Raw genomic sequence first — 26,287 nt, forward strand, 5'->3', positions numbered from 1 at the left:
CTGTCTCTCTGCTGTCTACTCCTGGATGACCCAGCACTTTTTTAGACTTAAAATATTAAAGACTAAGCTGACCTCTTCCCACCCTCCTGCATAAAACCTGACAATCTCTCATCCTAACCTGTTTATGCTCACCTCTCCCCCTTCTGTGTCACCCCTGTCTGTCTAACCCTCCCTTTTAGAATGTAAGCTCTCACGAGCAGGGCCCTCTCTCCTTATGTGCCTTTCTTAGAATATATAAACCTTTGCCACCCTGATAATTGCTTCAGTGTCCTGTCCCCTGATGCAACTATCCATATTAACCATGTACTTGTCCTAAACTGTCTTGTACTGTAATTTGTTATGTGTTTTGGATTATAACTATGCGGAATCTGTGTGCGCTATATAAGAAACTGTTAATAAATAATAAATAAATATATATATATATATATAGCAGTGTCAGTAAAGGCCAGGTGTATAACAGTGGCAGGACAGGTATGTACAGTACTGCAGCTGCAGTACATATATCAGTGTCAGTAAAGGCCGGGTGTATAATAGCAGCAGGACAGGTATGTACGGTACTGCAGCTGCAGTGCATACAGTGAGGAGTGTGTATATATATATATATATATATATATATATATATATATATATATATATATATATATATATAGCAGTGTCAGTAAAGGCCGGGTGTATAACAGTGGCAGGACAGGCATGTACGGTACTGCAGCTGCAGTGCATACAGGGAGGAGTATATATATATAGCAGTGTCAGTAAAGGCCGGGTGTATAACAGTGGCAGGACAGGTATGTACGGTACTGCAGCTGCAGTGCATACAGGGAGGAGTATATATATATAGCAGTGTCAGTAAAGGCCGGTGTATAACAGCAGCAGGACAGGTATGTACGGTACTGCAGCTGCAGTACATATATCAGTGTCAGTAAAGGCCGGGTGTATAATAGCAGCAGGACAGGTATGTACGGTACTGCAGCTGCAGTGCATACAGGGAGGAGTATATATATATATATATCAATAAAGGCCGGTGTATAACAGCAGCAGGACAGGTATGTACGGTACTGCAGCGCATATATCAGTGTCAGTAAAGGCCGGGTGTATAACAGCGGCAGGACAGGTATGTATGGTACTGCAGCTGCAGTGCATACAGGGAGGAGTATATATATATATAGCAGTGTCAGTAAAGGCCGGGTGTATAACAGTGGCAGGACAGGCATGTACGGTACTGCAGCTGCAGTGCATACAGGGAGGAGTATATATATATAGCAGTGTCAGTAAAGGCCGGGTGTATAACAGTGGCAGGACAGGTATGTACGGTACTGCAGCTGCAGTGCATACAGGGAGGAGTATATATATATATAGCAGTGTCAGTAAAGGCCGGTGTATAACAGCAGCAGGACAGGTATGTACGGTACTGCAGCTGCAGTACATATATCAGTGTCAGTAAAGGCCGGGTGTATAATAGCAGCAGGACAGGTATGTACGGTACTGCAGCTGCAGTGCATACAGGGAGGAGTATATATATATATATCAATAAAGGCCGGTGTATAACAGCAGCAGGACAGGTATGTACGGTACTGCAGCGCATATATCAGTGTCAGTAAAGGCCGGGTGTATAACAGCGGCAGGACAGGTATGTACGGTACTGCAGCTGCAGTGCATACAGGGAGGAGTATATACCAGTCAGGACTCACAGCAGCTCTGCAGCACGTACAGGCCGGAACCCTCACAGTTCAGGAACTCCCCGGTCTCTGCGGAGAGAGGTCACACCGTACATTAGGAATACATCAGTAATATACCAGGGAGGTTCTATGTCCCTGTCACGTGTCACATGGTAATGAGAGAACATCCTCCGGGGGCGGGGTCGGGCAGGGGGGGCGGGGTCACCTTTCTCTATGTCCTTGTACAGCTGGTCTATCAGGGCATCCAGACGCTCTCTCTCTTGTGCCGGCAGCTCCAGAGCGTCACACGCATGGACCCATTGGCTCAATGAGCTGGAAGAACAACATATTGGTGACCAGAACACACTAGGGGACCAGGAGTACAGCAGATATACACATAGCAGTATACAGGGGTCCGATATCTCCCCCCCCCCCCCCACCACCACTCACCTTGTGCCAATCCCCTGCCCATTTGTCCCAACAAGAGCAAACAGAGATCGGAAGCCTTCAGGGGTGAACCACTGCAACGGGGGGAGAGGGAGAGTCAGTCATGTACAAGCCCAGTAACAGGCCTCAGAGAGCTGGGGCCCCACATGGATCTTGTGGTGTGTCCCTTACCCGGCTCACTCTCTCCTCATACAGAGCCTCTGTAAACAGGCGCCGCAGGTGATCCAGCTGCCCCTGGAAGAGGAGGGGAGACGGGACGATTGTGTGAGCAATAACAACCCCAGGTCCTATAGCCCCAAACACGCCATCTACCAGGCACGGAGGACAGTTACACCTTGGCTGTATATTAGGGCCGGTGATCATGCGGTGTCTCCTAATACAATGTGTAATATATTCAGAGCGCCCCCTGCTTTCCCTACAGGCATTGCACCCATTTCTATCTGCATAACAACCCTGATTACCCACTTCTGAATATGGGTATGTTACTACCAGTACATAAAGAGCTTGTCTGGGGAATAATGACACCGGCCTATTCGTCATGCCTCCGACAGGACATAATCAGGAGTAAGATACAATCTAATGTCATTCTGGTAAACATAGCAGAGAATAATGAAACCAGCGTCACCTTGAACTTGTCTCCGAGCAGCTTGTGGACAATCTCCTCCTCCTCGTTGGCCGTTTTGTTACAGAACTGAGAGAAGAGCTGCAGCCACAGGTCCTTGTCCTTCGCCTGTTATATTATAAGGGGTGAGGTTCATATTATACACCCCATCTGTGCCACTAACTGCTATAGTCAGAGCGTGACCCCTGTGTACAGACCCCTCACACTTCTACTGAAGGAGCCCCCCCCCCCCGCGAGGAATCTGCAGTGCATCAGGGACCGAATGGAACACACCTGTTTTACTGTCGCCACCATCCTTGCCATCAGCATAATGCTCGCCGTCTCCGGAGGGTAGTGGATGTTCCTGGAGGGAGGGGGCCACAGATAAGATAAATGTGTACTTGTGTAACTTAAGGCCCCCATACATTAGTCCGACTTGTCCTAGGGATTTCCCCTGCAGCTCCCCGGGAGAGGGACACACGATTAGGCACTTGATGTGCCAAATTTTGCATATGGTAAATCTCATGGATTTATCATATGCGGTCCCCGGGGAGCTGCAGGGGGAGAGCCGGGTGGGGGATGCTGGGGAGCAGCAGGGAACAGCTGGGCAGGGTGAGCTGACAAATAGTCAGCTGGCCGGGGACACTGTTGATCCGGGCATGGGGAGAGGCTGGCAGGGGCAGTGTACACATGGGCAGCGGGCTGGGGGACGCCGGTGAACCGGCGAGAGGAACAGCTCACGTGCTGGGCAGGACCAGGCAGACGCAGCTACAAGGAAGAAAAAAAACCAATACAAAGAATGGGGAGCCAGTGATTGGCTTAGAGCGCTCTCAGCCAATTGCTGATTGGCTGAGAGAGCTCTCTCAGCCAATCACTGCCTCCCTATTCGTTTGTATTGAAGCTGCGTCTGCCTGGTCCTCCTGCCCAGCAGTGAGCTGTTCCCCTCGCCGGTTCACCGGCGTCCCCCCGCCCGCTGTCTATAGTGTCAGCTGCCCCTGCCAGCCTCTCCCCATGCCCGGCGTCCCCCGCCCGCTGACTATTTGTCAGCTCACCTTCCCCGGCGTCCCCCGCCCGCTGACCCTGCCCGGAGACTGCACATAAGATTTAGGAAATCTTATGTGCAGCCGGTGCGACTGCCCGACTCCGATCCGATGCGCACGGGACCACGCATCGGGTCGGATAGGGTGTCAAAACATGCGATTTTGGACAATTTCACAGCCCGATTCATCCGAATCGGTTGAAATCGAGTCCGAATCGCATAATGTATGGCTGGCTGATTGCGTTACACAGAAAATGGCCTCGTGAATAGGTAACCATTGTAATGCATTTGTACCTAAAGTAGGTCCCTTTTGTTGACTATTATAAAGTTACTTGCTGACAGTACATCATCAAGAGACAGAACAGTGCCACCAACAGGAATGGTGATAGTACTACACCCATGCGATAACCAGTAAAGTATGCATTTAGCATGAATCAGGTTTTGACCAACAGGAACATGCTGAAAACTTAGAAAAATGAATCACTCCCTTCGGCTATTGTGGCAGGAATGCTGAACCGTGAGTATTAATTGCTAGATGTTCTTCAGTCTCTTACCGCCAGGCTTCCTCCAGTTTGTTGAGGGGATGCGCAGGGTTGTCCCTCGCAGACCCGAGACACAGAACCTGGTGGTATTGCTCCTTAGATGCTTTCAGGCACTCGGCACTGCAGTAGGACACCTGCACGTTAAGGACACTACCGTTATTGACCATTAAACGTTAACATGAAAAGTCTCACCCTAAATCCAAAATCAGAATCTTCTCACGTAGCCTAGCTCTCACTCCAGAACGTCCTCAACTAAGCTAGTTCTCACTCCAGAACCTCCTCAACTAAGCTAGTTCTCACTCCAGAACCTCCTCAACTAAGCTAGCTCTCCCTTCACAACCTCCTAAACTAAGCAAGTTCTCACTCCAGAACCTGCTCAACTAAGCTAGTTCTTACTCCAGAACCTCCTCAACTAAGCTAGCTCTCACTCCAGAACCTCCTCAACTAAGCTAGTTCTCACTCCAGAACCTGCTCAACTAAGCTAGTTCTCACTCCAGAACCTGCTCAACTAAGCTAGTTCTCACTCCAGAATCTCCTCAACTAAGCTAGTTCTCACACCAGAACCTCCTCAACTAAGCTAGCTCTTACACCAGAACCTCCTCAACTAAGCTAGTTCTAACTCCAGAACCTCCTCAACTAAGCTAGTTCCCGCTCCAGAACCTCCTCAACTAAGCTAGTTCCCGCTCCAGAACCTCCTCAACTAGCCTAGCTCTTACTCCAGAACATCCTCAACGAAGCTAGCTCTCACTCCAGAACCTCCTCAACTAAGCTAGTTCTCACTCCAGAACCTCCTCAACTAAGCTAGTTCTCACTCCAGTACCTAAACTAAGCTAGTTCTCACTCCAGTACCTAAACTAAGCTAGTTCTCACTCCAGTACCTAAACGAAGCTAGTTCTCACTCCAGTACCTAAACGAAGCTAGTTCTCACTCCAGTACCTAAACGAAGCTAGTTCTCACTCCAGTACCTAAACGAAGCTAGTTCTCACTCCAGTACCTAAAAGAAGCTAGTTCTCACTCCAGAACATCCTCAACTAAGCTAGATCCCGCTCCAGAACCTCTTTAACTAGCCTAGCTTTCACTCCAGAACCTCCTCAACTAAGCTAGTTCTCACTCCAGTACCTAAACTAAGCTAGTTCTTACTCCAGTACCTAAACTAAGCTAGTTCTCACTCCAGTACCTAAACTAAGCTAGTTCTCACTCCAGTACCTAAACAAAGCTAGTTCTCACTCCAGTACCTAAACGAAGCTAGTTCTCACTCCAGAACCTCCTCAACTAAGCTAGCTCTCACTCCAGAACCTCCTCAACTAAGCTAGTTCTCACTCCAGAACCTGCTCAACTAAGCTAGTTCTCACCCCAGAACCTCCTCAACTAAGCTTGTTCTCACTCCAGAACCTCCTCAACTAAGCTAGTTCTCACCCCAGAACCTCCTCAACTAAGCTAGTTCTCACTCCAGAACATCCTCAACTAAGCTAGTTCTCACCCCAGAACCTCCTCAACTAAGATAGCTCTCACTCCAGAACCTCCTCAACTAAGCTAGCTCTCACTCCAGAACATCCTCAACTAGCCTAGCTCTCACTCCAGAACCTCCTCAACTAAGCTAGCTCTCACTCCAGAACCTCCTCAACTTAGCTAGCTCTCACTCCAGAACCTCCTCAACTAGCCTAGCTCTCACTCCAGAACCTCCTCAACTAAGCTAGCTCTCACTCCAGAACCTCCTCAACTAAGCTAGTTCTCACTCCAGTACCTAAACTAAGCTAGTTCTCACTCCAGTACCTAAACTAAGCTAGTTCTCACTCCAGAACATCCTCAACTAGCCTAGCTCTCGCTCCAGAACCTCCTCAACTAATCTAGCTCTCAATCCAGAACCTCCTCAACTAGCCTAGCTCTCGCTCCAGAACCTCCTCAACTAATCTAGCTCTCACTCCAGAACCTCCTCAACTAAGTTAGTTCTCACTCCAGAACCTCCTCAACTAAGCTAGCTCTCACTCCAGAACCTCCTCAACTAAGCTAGCTCTTACACCAGAACCTTCTCAACTAAGCTAGTTCTAACTCCAGAACCTCCTCAACTAAGCTAGTTCCCGCTCCAGAACCTCCTCAACTAGCCTAGCTCTCGCTCCAGAACCTGCTCAACTAGCCTAGCTCAGACTCCAGAACCTCCTCAACTACCCTAGCTCTCACTCCAGAACCTCCTCAACTAGCCTAGCTCTCACTCCAGAACCTCCTCAACTAGCCTAGCTCTCACTCCAGAACCTCCTCAACTAGCCTAGCTTTCACTCCAGAACCTCCTCAACAAGCCTAGCTCTCACTCCAGAACCTCCTCAACAAGCCTAGCTCTCACTCCAGAACCTCCTCAACTAAGCTAGTTCTCCCTCCACAACCTCCTAAACTAAGCTAGTTCTCACTACAGAAACTCCTCAACTAAGCTAGTTCTCACCCAGAACCTCCTCAACTAAGCTAGTTCTCACTCCAGAACATCCTCAACTAAGCTAGTTCTCACCCCAGAACCTCCTCAACTAAGATAGCTCTCACTCCAGTACCTCCTCAACTAAGCTAGCTCTCACTCCAAAACCTCCTCAACTAAGCTAGCTCTCACTCCAGAACCTCCTCAACTAAGCTAGCTCTCACTCCAGAACCTCCTCAACTAAGCTAGCTCTCACTCCAGAACCTCCTCAACTAGCCTAGCTCTCACTCCAGAACCTCCTCAACTAAGCTAGCTCTCACTCCAGAATCTCCTCAACTAAGCTAGTTCTCACTCCAGTACCTAAACTAAGCTAGTTCTCACTCCAGTACCTAAACTAAGCTAGTTCTCACTCCAGTACCTAAACTAGTTCTCACTCCAGTACCTAAACTAAGCTAGTTCTCACTCCAGAACATCCTCAACTAGCCTAGCTCTCGCTCCAGAACCTCCTCAACTAATCTAGCTCTCACTCCAGAACCTCCTCAACTAGCCTAGCTCTCGCTCCAGAACCTCCTCAACTAATCTAGCTCTCACTCCAGAACCTCCTCAACTAAGTTAGTTCTCACTCCAAAACCAAGCAAGCTCTCACTCCAGAACCTCCTCAACTAAGCTAGCTCTCACTCCAGAACCTCAACTAAGCTAGCTCTTACACCAGAACCTCCTCAACTAAGCTAGTTCTAACTCCAGAACCTCCTCAACTAAGCTAGTTCCCGCTCCAGAACCTCCTCAACTAGCCTAGCTCTCGCTCCAGAACCTGCTCAACTAGCCTAGCTCAGACTCCAGAACCTCCTCAACTACCCTAGCTCTCACTCCAGAACCTCCTCCACTAGCCTAGCTCTCACTCCAGAACCTCCTCAACTAGCCTAGCTTTCACTCCAGAACCTCCTCAACTAGCTTAGCTCTCACTCCAGAACCTCCTCGACTAAGCTAGTTCTCCCTCCACAACCTCCTAAACTAAGCTAGTTCTCACTACAGAAACTCCTCAACTAAGCTAGTTCTCACTCCAGAACCTCCTCAACTAAGCTAGTTCTCACCAGAACCTCCTCAACTAAGCTAGCTCTCACTCCAGAACCTCCTCAACTAAGCTAGCTCTCACTCCAGAACATCCTCAACTAGCTTAGCTCTTACTCCAGAACCTCCTCAACTAAGCTAGTTCTCACTCCAGAACCTCCTCAGCTAAGCTAGTTCTCACTCCAGTACCTAAACTAAGCTAGTTCTCACTCCAGCACCTAAACTAAGCTAGTTCTCACTCCAGCACCTAAACTAAGCTAGTTCTCACTCCAGCACCTAAACTAGTTCTCACTCCAGAAACTCCTCAACTAAGCTAGTTCCCGCTCCAGAACCTCCTCAACTAGCCTAGCTCTCACTCCAGAACCTGCTCAACTAGCCTAGCTCTCACTCCAGAACCTCCTCAACTAAGCTAGTTCTCACTCCAGAACCTCCTCAACTAAGCTTGTTCTCACTCCAGAAACTCCTCAACTAAGCTAGTTCTCACCCCAGAACCTCTTCAACTAAGCTAGTTCTCACTCCAGAACCTCCTCAACTAAGATAGCTCTCACCCCAGAACCTCCTCAACTAAGCTAGCTCTCACTCCAGAACATCCTCAACTAGCCTAGCTCTCACTCCAGAACATCCTCAACTAGCCTAGCTCTCACTCCAGAACCTCCTCAACTAAGCTAGCTCTCACTCCAGAATCTCCTCAACTAAGCTAGCTCTCACTCCAGAACCTCCTCAACTAAGCTAGCTCTCACTCCAGAACCTCCTCAACTAGCCTAGCTCTCACTCCAGAACCTCCTCAACTAAGCTAGCTCTCACTCCAGAACCTCCTCAACTAAGCTAGTTCTCACTCCAGTACCTAAACTAAGCTAGTTCTCACTCCAGTACCTAAACTAAGCTAGTTCTCACTCCAGAACATCCTCAACTAGCCTAGCTCTCGCTCCAGAACCTCCTCAACTAATCTAGCTCTCACTCCAGAACCTCCTCAACTAAGTTAGTTCTCACTCCAGTACCTAAACTAAGCTAGTTCTCACTCCAGTACCTAAACTAAGCTAGTTCTCACTCCAGTACCTAAACTAGTTCTCACTTCAGTACCTAAACTAAGCTAGTTCTCACTCCAGAACCTCCTCAACTAGCCTAGCTCTCGCTCCAGAACCTACTCAACTAATCTAGCTCTCACTCCAGAACCTCCTCAACTAGCCTAGCTCTTGCTCCAGAACCTCCTCAACTAATCTAGCTCTCACTCCAGAACCTCCTCAACTAAGTTAGTTCTCACTCCAGAACCAAGCAAGCTCTCACTCCAGAACCTCCTCAACTAAGCTAGCTCTCACTCCAGAACCTCCTCAACTAAGCTAGCTCTTACACCAGAACCTCCTCAACTAAGCTAGTTCTAACTCCAGAACCTCCTCAACTAAGCTAGTTCCCGCTCCAGAACCTCCTCAACTAGCCTAGCTCTCGGTCCAGAACCTGCTCAACTAGCATAGCTCAGACTCCAGAACCTCCTCAACTACCCTAGCTCTCACTCCAGAACCTCCTCAACTAGCCTAGCTCTCACTCCAGAACCTCCTCAACTAGCCTAGCTCACTCCAGAACCTCCTCAACTAGCCTAGCTCTCACTCCAGAACCTCCTCAACTAAGCTAGCTCTCACTCCAGAACCTCCTCAACTAAGCTTTTTCTCACTCCAGAACCTCCTCAACTAAGCTAGTTCTCACCCCAGAACCTCCTCAACTAAGCTAGTTCTCACTCCAGAACATCCTCAACTAAGCTAGTTCTCACCCCAGAACCTCCTCAACTAAGATAGCTCTCACTCCAGAACCTCATCAACTAGCCTAGCTCTCACTCCAGAACCTCCTCAACTAAGCTAGCTCTCACTCCAGAACCTCAACTAGCCTAGCTCTCACTCCAGAACCTTTTCAACTAAGCTAGTTCTCACTCCAGAACCTCCTCAACTAAGCTAGTTCTCACTCCAGAACATCCTCAACTAGCCTAGCTCTCACTCCAGAACTTCCTCAACTAAGCTAGCTATCACTCCAGAACCTCCTTAACTAAGCTAGCTCTCACTCCAGAACCTACTTAACTAAGCTAGTTCTCGCTCCAGTACCTAAACTAAGCTAGTTCTCACTCCAGTACCTAAACTAAGCTAGTTCTCACTCCACTACCTAAACTAAGCTAGTTCTCACTCCACTACTTAAACTAAGCTAGTTCTCACTCCATAACATCCTCAACTAGCCTAGCTCTCACTCCAGAACCTCCTCAATTAAGCTAGTTCTCACTCCAGAACATCCTCAACTAGCCTAGCTCTCACTCCAGAACCTCATCAACTAAGCTAGTTCTGACTCCAGAACATCCTCAACTAGGCTAGCTCTCACTTCAGAACCTCAACTAAGGTATTTCTCACTCCAGTACCTAAACTAAGCTAGTTCTAACTCCAGAACCTAAACTAAGCTAGTTCTCACTCCAGAACATCCTCAAATAAGCTAGTTCCCGCTCCAGAACCTCCTCAACTAACCTAGCTCTCACTCCAGGACCTCCTCAACTAAGCTAGTTCTCACTCCAGTACCTAAACTAAGCTAGTTCTCACTCCAGAACATCCTCAACTAGGCTAGCTCTCACTCCAGAACCTCCTTAACTAACCTAGCTCTCACTCCAGAACCTCCTTAACTAAGCTAGCTCTCACTCCAGAACCTCCTTAACTAAGCTAGCTCTCACTCCAGAACATCCTTAACTAAGCTAGCTCTCACTCCAAAACCTCCTTAAACTAGTTCTCGCTCCAGTACCTAAACTAAGCTAGTTCTCACTCCAGAACTTCCTCAACTAAGCTAGTTCTCACTCCAGAACCTCCTCAACTAAGTGTAGCGCTCACCCCAGAATTTCCTCAACTAAGCTAGTTCTCACTCCAGAACATCCTCAACTAAGCTAGCTATCACTCCAGAACCTCCTCAACTAAGCTAGCTCTCACTCCAGAACATCCTCAACTAGCCTAGCTCTCACTCCAGAACCTCCTCAACTAAGCTAGCTCTCACTCCAGAACCTCAACAACTAAGCTAGCTCTCACTCTAGAACCTCCTCAACTAAGCTAGCTCTCACTCCAGAACCCCCTCAACTAAGCTAGCTCTCACTCCAGAACCTCCTCAACTAGCCTAGCTCTCACTCCAGAACCTCCTCAACTAAGCTAGCTCTCACTCCAGAACCTCCTCAACTAAGCTAGCTCTCACTGCAGAACCTCCTCAACTGAGCTAGCTCTCACTCCAGAACCTCCTCAACTAAGCTAGCTCTCACTCCAGAACCTCCTCAACTAAGCTAGTTCTAACTCCAGTACCTAAACTATGCTAGTTCTCACTCCAGTACCTAAACTAAGCTAGTTCTCACTCCAGAACATCCTCAACTAGCCTAGCTCTCACTCCAGAACCTCCTCAACTAATCTAGCTCTCACTCCAGAACCTCCTCAACTAAGCTAGTTCTCACTCCAGAACCTCCAAAACTAAGCTAGCTCTCACTCCAGAACCTCCTTAACTAAGCTAGTTCTCGCTCCAGTATCTAAACTAAGCTAGTTCTCACTCCAGAACATCCTCAACTAGGCTAGCTCTCACTCCAGAACCTCCTCAACTAAGCTATTTCTCACTCCAGTACCTAAACTAAGCTAGTTCTCACTCCAGAACATCCTCAACTAGCCTAGCTCTCACTCCAGAAACTCCTTAACTAAGCTAGCTCTCACTCCAGAACCTCCTTAACTAAGCTACTTCTCACTCCAGAACCTCCTTAACTAAGCTAGCTCTCGCTCCAGAACCTCCTTAACTAAGCTAGCTCTCGCTCCAGTACCTAAACTAAGCTAGTTCTCACTCCAGAACTTCCTCAACTAAGATAGTTCTCACTCCAGAACCTCCTTAACTAAGCTAGTTCTCACTCCAGAACATCCTCAACTAGCCTAGCTCTCACTCCAGAACCTCCTCAACTAAGCTAGTTCTCACTCCAGAACCTCAACTAAGCTAGTTCTCACTCCAGAACCTCCTCAACTAAGCTAGCTCTTACACCAGAACCTCCTCAACTAAGCTAGTTCTAACTCCAGAACCTCCTCAACTAAGCTAGTTCCCGCTCCAGAACCTCCTCAACTAGCCTAGCTCTCGGTCCAGAACCTGCTCAACTAGCATAGCTCAGACTCCAGAACCTCCTCAACTACCCTAGCTCTCACTCCAGAACCTCCTCAACTAGCCTAGCTCTCACTCCAGAACCTCCTCAACTAGCCTAGCTCTCACTCCAGAACCTCCTCAACTAGCCTAGCTCTCACTCCAGAACCTCCTCAACTAAGCTAGCTCTCACTCCAGAACCTCCTCAACTAAGCTTTTTCTCACTCCAGAACCTCCTCAACTAAGCTAGTTCTCACCCCAGAACCTCCTCAACTAAGCTAGTTCTCACTCCAGAACATCCTCAACTAAGCTAGTTCTCACCCCAGAACCTCCTCAACTAAGATAGCTCTCACTCCAGAACCTCCTCAACTAAGATAGCTCTCACTCCAGAACCTCATCAACTAGCCTAGCTCTCACTCCAGAACCTCCTCAACTAAGCTAGCTCTCACTCCAGAACCTCAACTAGCCTAGCTCTCACTCCAGAACCTTTTCAACTAAGCTAGTTCTCACTCCAGAACCTCCTCAACTAAGCTAGTTCTCACTCCAGAACATCCTCAACTAGCCTAGCTCTCACTCCAGAACTTCCTCAACTAAGCTAGCTATCACTCCAGAACCTCCTTAACTAAGCTAGCTCTCACTCCAGAACCTACTTAACTAAGCTAGTTCTCGCTCCAGTACCTAAACTAAGCTAGTTCTCACTCCAGTACCTAAACTAAGCTAGTTCTCACTCCACTACCTAAACTAAGCTAGTTCTCACTCCACTACTTAAACTAAGCTAGTTCTCACTCCATAACATCCTCAACTAGCCTAGCTCTCACTCCAGAACCTCCTCAATTAAGCTAGTTCTCACTCCAGAACATCCTCAACTAGCCTAGCTCTCACTCCAGAACCTCATCAACTAAGCTAGTTCTGACTCCAGAACATCCTCAACTAGGCTAGCTCTCACTTCAGAACCTCAACTAAGGTATTTCTCACTCCAGTACCTAAACTAAGCTAGTTCTAACTCCAGAACCTAAACTAAGCTAGTTCTCACTCCAGAACATCCTCAAATAAGCTAGTTCCCGCTCCAGAACCTCCTCAACTAACCTAGCTCTCACTCCAGGACCTCCTCAACTAAGCTAGTTCTCACTCCAGTACCTAAACTAAGCTAGTTCTCACTCCAGAACATCCTCAACTAGGCTAGCTCTCACTCCAGAACCTCCTTAACTAACCTAGCTCTCACTCCAGAACCTCCTTAACTAAGCTAGCTCTCACTCCAGAACCTCCTTAACTAAGCTAGCTCTCACTCCAGAACATCCTTAACTAAGCTAGCTCTCACTCCAAAACCTCCTTAAACTAGTTCTCGCTCCAGTACCTAAACTAAGCTAGTTCTCACTCCAGAACTTCCTCAACTAAGCTAGTTCTCACTCCAGAACCTCCTCAACTAAGTGTAGCGCTCACCCCAGAATTTCCTCAACTAAGCTAGTTCTCACTCCAGAACATCCTCAACTAAGCTAGCTATCACTCCAGAACCTCCTCAACTAAGCTAGCTCTCACTCCAGAACATCCTCAACTAGCCTAGCTCTCACTCCAGAACCTCCTCAACTAAGCTAGCTCTCACTCCAGAACCTCAACAACTAAGCTAGCTCTCACTCTAGAACCTCCTCAACTAAGCTAGCTCTCACTCCAGAACCCCCTCAACTAAGCTAGCTCTCACTCCAGAACCTCCTCAACTAGCCTAGCTCTCACTCCAGAACCTCCTCAACTAAGCTAGCTCTCACTCCAGAACCTCCTCAACTAAGCTAGCTCTCACTGCAGAACCTCCTCAACTGAGCTAGCTCTCACTCCAGAACCTCCTCAACTAAGCTAGCTCTCACTCCAGAACCTCCTCAACTAAGCTAGTTCTAACTCCAGTACCTAAACTATGCTAGTTCTCACTCCAGTACCTAAACTAAGCTAGTTCTCACTCCAGAACATCCTCAACTAGCCTAGCTCTCACTCCAGAACCTCCTCAACTAATCTAGCTCTCACTCCAGAACCTCCTCAACTAAGCTAGTTCTCACTCCAGAACCTCCAAAACTAAGCTAGCTCTCACTCCAGAACCTCCTTAACTAAGCTAGTTCTCGCTCCAGTATCTAAACTAAGCTAGTTCTCACTCCAGAACATCCTCAACTAGGCTAGCTCTCACTCCAGAACCTCCTCAACTAAGCTATTTCTCACTCCAGTACCTAAACTAAGCTAGTTCTCACTCCAGAACATCCTCAACTAGCCTAGCTCTCACTCCAGAAACTCCTTAACTAAGCTAGCTCTCACTCCAGAACCTCCTTAACTAAGCTACTTCTCACTCCAGAACCTCCTTAACTAAGCTAGCTCTCGCTCCAGAACCTCCTTAACTAAGCTAGCTCTCGCTCCAGTACCTAAACTAAGCTAGTTCTCACTCCAGAACTTCCTCAACTAAGATAGTTCTCACTCCAGAACCTCCTTAACTAAGCTAGTTCTCACTCCAGAACATCCTCAACTAGCCTAGCTCTCACTCCAGAACCTCCTCAACTAAGCTAGTTCTCACTCCAGAACCTCAACTAAGCTAGTTCTCACTCCAGAACCTCCTCAACTAAGTTAGTTCTCACTCCAGAACCTCCTCAACTAAGCTAGTTCTCACTCCAGAACCTCCTCAACTAAGCTAGTTCTCACTCCAGAACCTCCTCAACTAAGCTAGTTCTCACTCCAGAACCTCCTCAACTAAGCTAGTTCTCACTCCAGAACCTCCTCAACTAAGCAAGTTCTCACCGCAGAACCTCCTCAACTAAGCTAGCTCTTACTCCAGAACCTCTTCAACTACGATAGATCTCACTCCAGAACCTCCTTGTCACGGACCCACCGGTCGCCTGCTCCGATACGTCAATCTGAGCAGCGCCGGCCGTGACTGGGGTTCACTCAGGACACTCGGGTCCTTTCCTTGAGGTACACTGCCACCAGCCAAAACCTGATTTTAGCGCCTGAAACTGCGCAAGGGGCGGCTTGGCTCGCCCCTGACCACACAATACAATATAACAATGGTAACGCTTGCCAGCCTTTCTCTTCTGAGGCTAATGAGTCTTAAGAACACAGAACCAGAACTGGGAATATGTATTATTTATTCCTAGAAATACTACAGAGCTTTAAACAAAATGGTTACAAGACATTACAATGATTTTAAAAGTACACACAAGTTTTAAATGCAAATTTCAGAAATAAAATAAAAGGAAAAAAAGACAGAACCGTATCTTACAATCCTGAAGTGGGGGGGTTCTCCACAAGAAATCTCTCGTCGCCTACAGCCTGCTTGCTAGACCCCCAGGTAGTGACATTGACTATAGGGAGAAGAGTCTTAGTTATACCTTGCAGACTCCCTCCTCCCTCCCACCCTTGGGATTCCACTCTTTCCATGCTGAAGGAGTGTGGAAGGTCCCTGGCAATCTACAGTCTGCTGTTTTCAAAGTGATTGATCCTCTTTCCTTGCATAGCAGACCCACTGATAAGAGATGTTAAGGAAGGGGACAAACTCTAACCTCTTCTTCTGGACCATGGTTTATGAGGGGCTCAGATCTTATCTTACATCCTGACTCCGGAGGAGTCCACAGATGTCACACTGAGGGAATACAGGCCTCAAACTCAAACCAGGGTCACCTACAGTTTACATACAAGACATGTCCTGATTCCAATACTCACAGGAGACATAACTATTACACCAATATCAGACATACATTCACCGGACAGATAATCATAACAGGAGGCATACGTTACTTTGATCGATCACCTGATCTGATCGTTACACCTCCCCCTTTTAAAATGGCGCACAGAGGCGGTGACCCACGTCACCGTCTCATCAGTGCGCTATTAACTACATCACCTGGACAGGTAGCAGTGGTCTCTGTGCTGAGACAGACTTCCACTGATTCTGCGGGATCTGTACTAACACTTCACTATACTTGACGTCTGTCATGGCACCACCTGACGCCATAGCCGTGGCTAGGGTGGGCAATGGGCATAGTCCCTGTCCCTCTCGCAGGAGATGGCAAACTAAAAGCACACAGGTGTCCTCGAACCCATAGTCTGTGAGCACACTGATATAGTGGGAGCTGTGTCCATCCCGGCTGGCAATGACACAGCCCACCACAGCTGTGCGTCGGACTCCTGGACACGGATTCTCCCCTGCAGCTGGCAGTTTGGCCTTACTCACTGAGATCAGTACCAGACCATTCCGCCACACCCCAAACGGCCATCCCCCTGGGACTCGTAACTCGGCACGTTTAACTATACCACAGGTGTGGGGCATTCTCCCAGCACTATATACAGACTTAAACATGTCTTCCCAGCACCTCTCCTGAGCTGACTGACCCCCCCTCCCCTTCACTGGGGGGAAGGTCCACTCACTCAACACCTCACACCTCATCCTTTTGTGAGGAGATTCGCCCTCTGTGTCTGTGTGTGTGAATTGTGAAGGGGGGCACGTTTCTGCAAGGGGGAATACCAGCAGGTCATTGTCCCCTGTCTTGGGAACATCCCAGCTCAGCTTTTCTGAGGTTAATATAGCTGAGTTTACCTGTGCTTCACGGGCCCACCCACCCTTCTGGTTACACACAGCAGCTTCCCTACTAGCCACTGGCTCTATTCCTGAAACAACCCTCTCACTGTACCCAGGGGTATCTTTCCCACTTCCCCGGTATGGGGCAGCCTGTGCAGGGTTGGTTCTCAGTTCTGCGTGGAAAGCCAAGCTTTCCATGGCCGTCCAGGACACCTTCCTGAGCCTGACCTTCCCTCCCAGACCCGCAGGTTCTGTGGCTGGGGTGGTGCCACTGAGGTTCTCAGGAGAGGCATCCGTTATCCAGTGATGCTGGAAAAATGCACTCTCTGGAGGGTTCTCAGTGTCTGGAGGGAACCCCTGCTGTGTTCCTGTATCTGTGTTTGTGTGGCTACAGTAAGGAGGGGGGTTTGGGGGGAAAGCTGCAGTAAGGGACACTCTCTCCCTATCTGACAGGTCTACAGTGCACACAGGACCCACCGGGTCACTTATTATACCTGGTACCACATTTCCCACAGTAGCGCAAGACATCACATTATCAACAGTAACATCAATATCATAACCTGGGGAGACATCCTGCAATACCTGCAAATTAGCCTGTGCATCTTCCACAACACATGGGGCCCATCCTGCTGGCTTACAATTGCACCGTGGCAAAAACGCTATATCTGGATCCCATTGTCTCTGAGCAGGAATGGGGTTATCTGAGCATGTTGTCACCAGTAACTTATTGGCAGGTACATGCTCTGCCTGCAACCAACTCAGATCTGTCCCATTTGTGCAGTTAGCGACCCCTGGCACGATGTCACAACCAGACATCACTGGAAGGACAGGGTTAACGTCTAGCACAGCAACCTTATGCCCCTTTCAGACCGCACTTTTAAAACGGTAAATTGCCGTTTTTTTACCGTTTTAAAACGGTAATGTGTGCGGTCTGAAAGGTCCAGTCCCACTTAACCGGTTAGAAAATGCCGTTTTTTCTAACCGGTTAAAATGCAGGGTCCTACCCGTTTCTGAACCGGTATTTTAGCGCAAAAATCGGCTCAGAAACGGTATTTAGGACCCAGCCAATGAGCTGGGTCCTAAATTCAGCACAGTGAATACTTAATGAGCGCTCATTAAGTATTCACAGCACTGGAGCCCCCCCCGCGCGTGTCGACACCCCCCCCCGCGCGTGTCGACGGCCCCCCCGCGTGTCGACCCCCCGCGCGCGTGTCGGCGCCCCCCCCCCGTGTCGACTTACCCCGTGCCGGTATCTCCGTTGTGGTTCCCGGCACTGCAGCTCAGTATGCTCGGAAAGCACTTATGAAAAAAGTGTCTTTCAGAAAATGGCTGCCCCCCATACGGAAGACAGTTTTTTTAAACAGGGTTTCCTATGGGGCAGCCATTTTCTGGAAGACACTTTTTTCATAAGTGCTTTCCGAGCATACTGAGCTGCAGTCCACAACGGAGGTACCGGCACGGGGTAAGTCGACACGGGGGGGGGGGGCGCCGACACGCGGGGTGGGGTGGGGGGGCGTCGACACGCGCGGGGGGCGTCGACATGCGCGGGGGGGCGTCGACATGCTCTCGGTCGACACGCGAGGGGGGGGGGGGAGCTGCACGGAGGGGAGGGCTGAAGGCTGCACTGGCTTTGACCCTGTATTTGGAAAGTTTCCAAAAACGGGTCTGCCAGTGTCAAAAAATCGGCACTTAAACGGTAATATACCGTTTAAGTGCTGCGGTGTGAAAGGGGTTTTATCTGGCAGACCCGTTTTTGGAAACGTTTCCAAATACAGGGTCAAAGCCAGTTATGCGGTCTGAAAGCAGCATATATGACATCACCATCAGCACTCCTACCACTGATGAGTGAGGGTGTCTCATTCCCAACCAGATTAGGGCATTCATTTAACCCCACAAACTGGCAAGGATGACCCACTATACCTGTCTCTAACCCACCCTCCACCTCCACCGAAGGTACGGCACTATCACAGATCATCCCAGGGGCTTCACACAAAATAACAACATTGCAATGTTCAGCATGGTTACATACTACCTGAGATGCATCATATGGTTCAGAAGGGTTAGCGACATTGACAGATATGTGTGGAGTTAATAAAAGTCCCATTCCTATTTCCGACATAGTCTCATCCCTGCATACTTTCACTATGCAGTCAGCCGCTTCCGGCAACAAATCTGGAGCAACGGGTGGGAACATGCTGCTCACATCTTCCAGCAGTTTAAACTGGGCCTTGTGATGTGAGGTCTCCTGGGCAGGCTCCATGACTGCTGTAGTAGGCAGAGGCACCTTGCCCTGGTGGGGCACCCCTGGTGAGAGCAAGCTGCTGACATCCTCAGATTCTGCTTCTCCCAACCGTTTAAACTGGAACTTTGCTTCCAGAGCTGGTAACAACAGCTGTTCTAGGCGACGCCACTCCACACCTATCCGGCGGCACTGATCTCCCCAAAATGGGGTATCCAACTTTCTCCAAGCATCGACCTCCTGCTGCGCAAATTTGTAACATTGTCCCAGTTCTCTCAGCAGCACCCAAGGAGACGCGGATGGACCCCAGAAACGAAATGCTGCACGATACTGGCTGAAGGCATTGCACTCATCGTCCCTGGCCTGGGTGAGCTGCGTGATCATCTCCCCACGAGTATGGTTGTGGCAGGAGATACCTTGCAGCTGGCATTCTTCCGTTAGTTCCTCTGTGCTCAGTAGGGTAAACATATCATCATCCTCCACTGGGTCAATATACCCACTGGGCTCTTCTGGTGCTGTAGGGGATTGGTACTCTGCAGTCTCCCTGACTGCCACACATCCTACAGTCTCCCTGGTGCTCGCAGAGATGTCACCTCTCTGAGCATCGGTTGTAGTGTCCAGGGCCAGCTCATTACTCACAACCAAGCTGACACTCACTTGGCTTCCTCTGTCTGCTTCCAAGACAGGGAACTGTGCATGACGCGGTCCGGTGAAATTCGCGTCAGCGGTCATTTGGGACCTCTGTCCCTTGTTAGGCTCCCCATGATTGATAACAGAGTCCACACCATGATCCAACACATTATTTACTTCCGCAGACAGTAAAAGTTCAGTACGAAGCCCATCTCCTGCTAACTCAGTAGCCACGGCAGATAAAGTCTCACGTAAAGGTTCGCCATCATGATGCCCTGTATCATCCTCCACTGGTTCACCAACAGCGATCAGCCCCCTGAGCCTCACCAGTTCCAACTGGTACTCACGCTGGGCCTGACGCTCTACAGCCTCTCGTACGGCTTTGCGCTCCTCAGCCTCTCGTACGGCTTTGCGCTTCTCAGCCTCTTGTACGGCTTTGCGCTCCTCAGCCTCTCGTCTGGCTTTGCACTCCGCAGCCCCTCTGTCCACAGTGGCTTTGCGCTCCGCAGCCTCTCTGTCGACAATGGCTTGGCAGAACTGCACCAGCTGCAAAGCGAATACGGGGTTCACATTCTCCAATTGCCTGCTAGCAGCTAGAAGGTCGCTCTGCAGTGTAGACTTGCTGGGTCCAGCAGAAGTGTTTGACCCTGGCGCGGAATCGTTTGTACTGTCCAGTGCTGACTGAGCCCCTGGGGTAGGATTGTCCATGGACTGGTTTCCTCCAGCAGCTAGAGTCCGATCGGCATCCACTAGTGCCTGAATCATACGTTTTCTACTCTGGCCAGACCAAGGGATATTCCTCTGCACACACACGACCGCCAGGTCATCTCTCCTCATCTGCTGGTAATCAGCCATCCGGAGTCTCACACTTGTCAAATAAAATGATAGGAAAGAAAACAAGAGAAGGGAGGGAACAGAAATTGCATCCACTGTGTGACTTTTAAAACTATAGTAAAGCTCTGAGTTCTGATTCTGGTGATGTGGGTATTTCTCACAAAATTCTACCCACACTCACTTAAGTTCTTAAAGAGAAAAATTAATTCTCCATCCCACCGCTGCCACCAAATGTCACGGACCCACCGGTCGCCTGCTCCGATACGTCAATCTGAGCAGCGCCGGCCGTGACTGGGGTTCACTCAGGACACTCGGGTCCTTTCCTTGAGGTACACTGCCACCAGCCAAAACCTGATTTTAGCGCCTGAAACTGCGCAAGGGGCGGCTTGGCTCGCCCCTGACCACACAATACAATATAACAATGGTAACGCTTGCCAGCCTTTCTCTTCTGAGGCTAATGAGTCTTAAGAACACAGAACCAGAACTGGGAATATGTTTTATTTATTCCTAGAAATACTACAGAGCTTTAAACAAAATGGTTACAAGACATTACAATGATTTTAAAAGTACACACAAGTTTTAAATGCAAATTTCAGAAATAAAATAAAAGGAAAAAAAGACAGAACCGTATCTTACAATCCTGAAGTGGGGGGGTTCTCCACAAGAAATCTCTCGTCGCCTACAGCCTGCTTGCTAGACCCCCAGGTAGTGACATTGACTATAGGGAGAAGATTCTTAGTTATACCTTGCAGACTCCCTCCTCCCTCCCACCCTTGGGATTCCACTCTTTCCATGCTGAAGGAGTGTGGAAGGTCCCTGGCAATCTACAGTCTGCTGTTTTCAAAGTGATTGATCCTCTTTCCTTGCATAGCAGACCCACTGATAAGAGATGTTAAGGAAGGGGACAAACTCTAACCTCTTCTTCTGGACCATGGTTTATGAGGGGCTCAGATCTTATCTTACATCCTGACTCCGGAGGAGTCCACAGATGTCACACTGAGGGAATACAGGCCTCAAACTCAAACCAGGGTCACCTACAGTTTACATACAAGACATGTCCTGATTCCAATACTCACAGGAGACATAACTATTACACCAATATCAGACATACATTCACCGGACAGATAATCATAACAGGAGGCATACGTTAATTTGATCGATCACCTGATCTGATCGTTACACTCCTCAACTATGATAGATCTCACTCCAGAACCTCCTCAACTAAGCTAGTTCTAACTCCAGAACCTCCTCAACTAGCCTGGATCTCGCTCCAGAACCTCCTCAACTAGCCTAGCTCTCACTACAGAACCTGCTCAACTAGCCTAGTTCTCACTCCACAACCTCCACAACTAAGCTAGCTCTCACGCCAGAATCTCATTGAATAGCCTAGTTCTCTTTCCAGTACCTCAACTAAGCTAGTTATCACTCCAGAACCTCTATCCAATACCCATGGAACCATTGCCTGAAAGCTCCCACTATCCAGGACATCTGGAACAGTCTCTGATCTGCCGCACTATAAGATTCCATGGAAGGAGGACTCTATATTCCTGACCCCAGTTACACAGACATTATCTCAGCACATTTTGTATAGGACATTGGAGATACACTGGAAGGTACAAGACACATTACACAGTGTCCCTACACAAAACAGCCTGTTCCCAGAACTAGTGACTATGGGGTCTATGAACTAAGCATTGGAGAGAGAAAGTACCAGCCAGGCGGAGTTAAAAAAAAAAAAACATGACAGTTAGGAGCTGACTTTTGGTGCTTTCTCTCTTTAAGGCTTAGTACATAGACCCCTTTCTGAGGAATACCTGACCAATATGTGTGACAACCAGGTAGGTATTTCTTGTGCGATTATCAGGTAAGTATTTCTATTAGGAGAAAAAGGTAGGTGTTCTAGGTGTTATTCCTTTGTTTCCAGTATACAGCGTCACAGAGCGGTCTCCTCGTAGGGATTTATAACACATATGTACACAATACACAATGCAGACTACAGTACATGTATTGTAGTGCAATGGGAATCTAACAGCGGAACAGGTGAGACTATGACATATACACGCATCACCTTACAGAGGAGACTACGACATATACACACATCACCTTACAGAGGACACTATGACATATACACACATCACCTTACAGAGGACACTATGACATATACACGCATCACCTTACAGAGGAGACTATGACATATACACGCATCACCTTACAGAGGAGACTACGACATATACACACATCACCTTACAGAGGACACTATGACATATACACGCATCACCTTACAGAGGACACAACGACATATACACGCATCACCTTACAGAGGACACTATGACATATACACGCATCACCTTACAGAGGACACTATGACATATACACGCATCACCTTACAGAGGAGACTATGACATATACACGCATCACCTTACAGAGGACACAACGACATATACACACATCACCTTACAGAGGAGTCTACGACATATACACGCATCACCTTACAGTGGACACTATGACATATACACGCATCACCTTACAGAGGAGACTACGACATATACACGCTTCACCTTACAGAGGACACTACGACATATACACGCATCACCTTACAGAGGACACTACGACATATACACACATCACCTTACAGAGGACACTACGACATATACACGCATCACCTTACAGTGGACACTATGACATATACACGCATCACCTTACAGAGGACACTGACATATACACACATCACCTTACAGAGGACACAATGACATATACACGCATCACCTTACAGAGGAGACTACGACATATACACGCATCACCTTACAGTGGACACTACGACATATACACGCATCACCTTACAGAGGACACTATGACATATACACGCATCACCTTACAGAGGACACTATGACATATACACGCATCACCTTACAGAGGACACTACGACATATACACACATCACCTTACAGAGGACACTACGACATATACACGCATCACCTTACAGAGGACACTACGACATATACACGCATCACCTTACAGAGGACACTGACATATACACGCATCACCTTACAGAGGACACTGACATATACACACATCACCTTACAGTGGACACTACGACATATACACACATCACCTTACAGAGGACACTATGACATATACACACATCACCTTACAGAGGACACTGACATATACACACATCACCTTACAGAGGACACTGACATATACACGCATCACCTTACAGAGGACACTACGACATATACACACATCACCTTACAGAGGACACTACGACATATACACGCATATCACCATACAGAGGACACTACGACATATACACACATCACCTTACAGAGGAGACAACGACATATACACGCATCACCTTACAGAGGACACTGACATATACACGCATCACCTTACAGAGGACACTGACATATACACACATCACCTTACAGTGGACACTACGACATATACACACATCACCTTACAGAGGACACTACGACATATACACGCATCACCTTACAGAGGACACTGACATATACACGCATCACCTTACAGAGGACACTATGACATATACACACATCACCTTACAGAGGTGACTACGACATATACACACATCACCTTACAGAGGAGACTACGACATATACACACATCACCTTACAGAGGACACTATGACATATACACACATCACCTTACAGAGGACACTGACATATACACGCTTCACCTTACAGAGGACACTACGACATATACACGCATCACCTTACAGAGGACACTACGACATATACACACATCACCTTACAGAGGACACTACGACATATACACGCATCACCTTACAGAGGACACTACGACATATACACGCATCACCTTACAGAGGACACTGACATATACACGCATCACCTTACAGAGGACACTGACATATACACACATCACCTTACAGTGGACACTACGACATATACACACATCACCTTACAGAGGACACTATGACATATACACACATCACCTTACAGAGGACACTGACATATACACACATCACCTTACAGAGGACACTGACATATACACGCATCACCTTACAGAGGACACTACGACATATACACACATCACCTTACAGAGGACACTACGACATATACACGCATATCACCATACAGAGGACACTACGACATATACACACATCACCTTACAGAGGAGACAACGACATATACACGCATCACCTTACAGAGGACACTGACATATACACGCATCACCTTACAGAGGACACTGACATATACACACATCACCTTACAGTGGACACTACGACATATACACACATCACCTTACAGAGGACACTACGACATATACACGCATCACCTTACAGAGGACACTGACATATACACGCATCACCTTACAGAGGACACTATGACATATACACACATCACCTTACAGAGGTGACTACGACATATACACACACATCACCTTACAGAGGAGACTACGACATATACACACATCACCTTACAGAGGACACTATGACATATACACACATCACCTTACAGAGGACACTGACATATACACGCTTCACCTTACAGAGGACACTACGACATATACACGCATCACCTTACAGAGGACACTACGACATATACACACATCACCTTACAGAGGACACTACGACATATACACGCATATCACCATACAGAGGACACTACGACATATACACACATCACCTTACAGAGGAGACAACGACATATACACGCATCACCTTACAGAGGACACTGACATATACACGCATCACCTTACAGAGGACACTGACATATACACACATCACCTTACAGTGGACACTACGACATATACACACATCACCTTACAGAGGACACTATGACATATACACACATCACCTTACAGAGGACACTGACATATACACACATCACCTTACAGAGGACACTGACATATACACGCATCACCTTACAGAGGACACTACGACATATACACACATCACCTTACAGAGGACACTACGACATATACACGCATATCACCATACAGAGGACACTACGACATATACACACATCACCTTACAGAGGAGACAACGACATATACACGCATCACCTTACAGAGGACACTGACATATACACGCATCACCTTACAGAGGACACTGACATATACACACATCACCTTACAGTGGACACTACGACATATACACACATCACCTTACAGAGGACACTACGACATATACACGCATCACCTTACAGAGGACACTGACATATACACGCATCACCTTACAGAGGACACTATGACATATACACACATCACCTTACAGAGGTGACTACGACATATACACACATCACCTTACAGAGGAGACTACGACATATACACACATCACCTTACAGAGGACACTATGACATATACACACATCACCTTACAGAGGTGACTACGACATATACACACATCACCTTACAGAGGAGACTACGACATATACACACATCACCTTACAGAGGAGACTACGACATATACACGCATCACCTTACAGAGGACACTGACATATACACGCATCACCTTACAGAGGACACTGACATATACACACATCACCTTACAGAGGAGACTACGACATATACACGCATCACCTTACAGAGGACACTACGACATATACACGCATCACCTTACAGAGGACTCTACGACATATACACGCATCACCTTACAGAGGACTCTACGACATATACACGCATCACCTTACAGAGGACACTACGACATATACACGCATCACCTTACAGAGGACACTATGACATATACACGCATCACCTTACAGAGGACACTATGACATATACACACATCACCTTACAGAGGTGACTACGACATATACACACACATCACCTTACAGAGGAGACTACGACATATACACACATCACCTTACAGAGGACTCTACGACATATACACGCATCACCTTACAGAGGACACTACGACATATACACGCATCACCTTACAGAGGACACTACGACATATACACACATCACCTTACAGAGGACACTACGACATATACACACATCACCTTACAGAGGACACTATGACATATACACACATCACCTTACAGAGGAGACTACGACATATACACACATCACCTTACAGAGGAGACTACGACATATACACGCATCACCTTACAGAGGACACTGACATATACACGCATCACCTTACAGAGGACACTGACATATACACACATCACCTTACAGAGGAGACTACGACATAT

At 47.9% G+C, this 26,287-nt stretch overlaps 1 protein-coding gene across 1 annotated transcript in view; it reads right to left on the reverse strand.

The window, feature by feature from the left end:
• Positions 1-26,287, reverse strand: part of SMYD5 (SMYD family member 5) — a 60,816-nt gene that overhangs the window by 15,271 nt on the left and 19,258 nt on the right. Inside the window, exons 4-10 of the mRNA XM_083165552.1 lie at positions 4,297-4,418; positions 2,998-3,067; positions 2,728-2,832; positions 2,274-2,336; positions 2,106-2,176; positions 1,882-1,988; positions 1,689-1,745 (exon numbers count right to left, since the gene is read on the reverse strand). Coding sequence (XP_083021678.1) covers positions 1,689-1,745; positions 1,882-1,988; positions 2,106-2,176; positions 2,274-2,336; positions 2,728-2,832; positions 2,998-3,067; positions 4,297-4,418 — 595 coding nt within the window. The remainder of the gene's footprint in view (positions 1-1,688; positions 1,746-1,881; positions 1,989-2,105; positions 2,177-2,273; positions 2,337-2,727; positions 2,833-2,997; positions 3,068-4,296; positions 4,419-26,287) is intronic.

The sequence above is a fragment of the Crinia signifera genome, chromosome 1, assembly GCF_055691185.1.
Source record: "Crinia signifera chromosome 1, ASM5569118v1, whole genome shotgun sequence".
NCBI classification, from domain to species: Eukaryota; Metazoa; Chordata; class Amphibia; order Anura; family Myobatrachidae; genus Crinia; species Crinia signifera.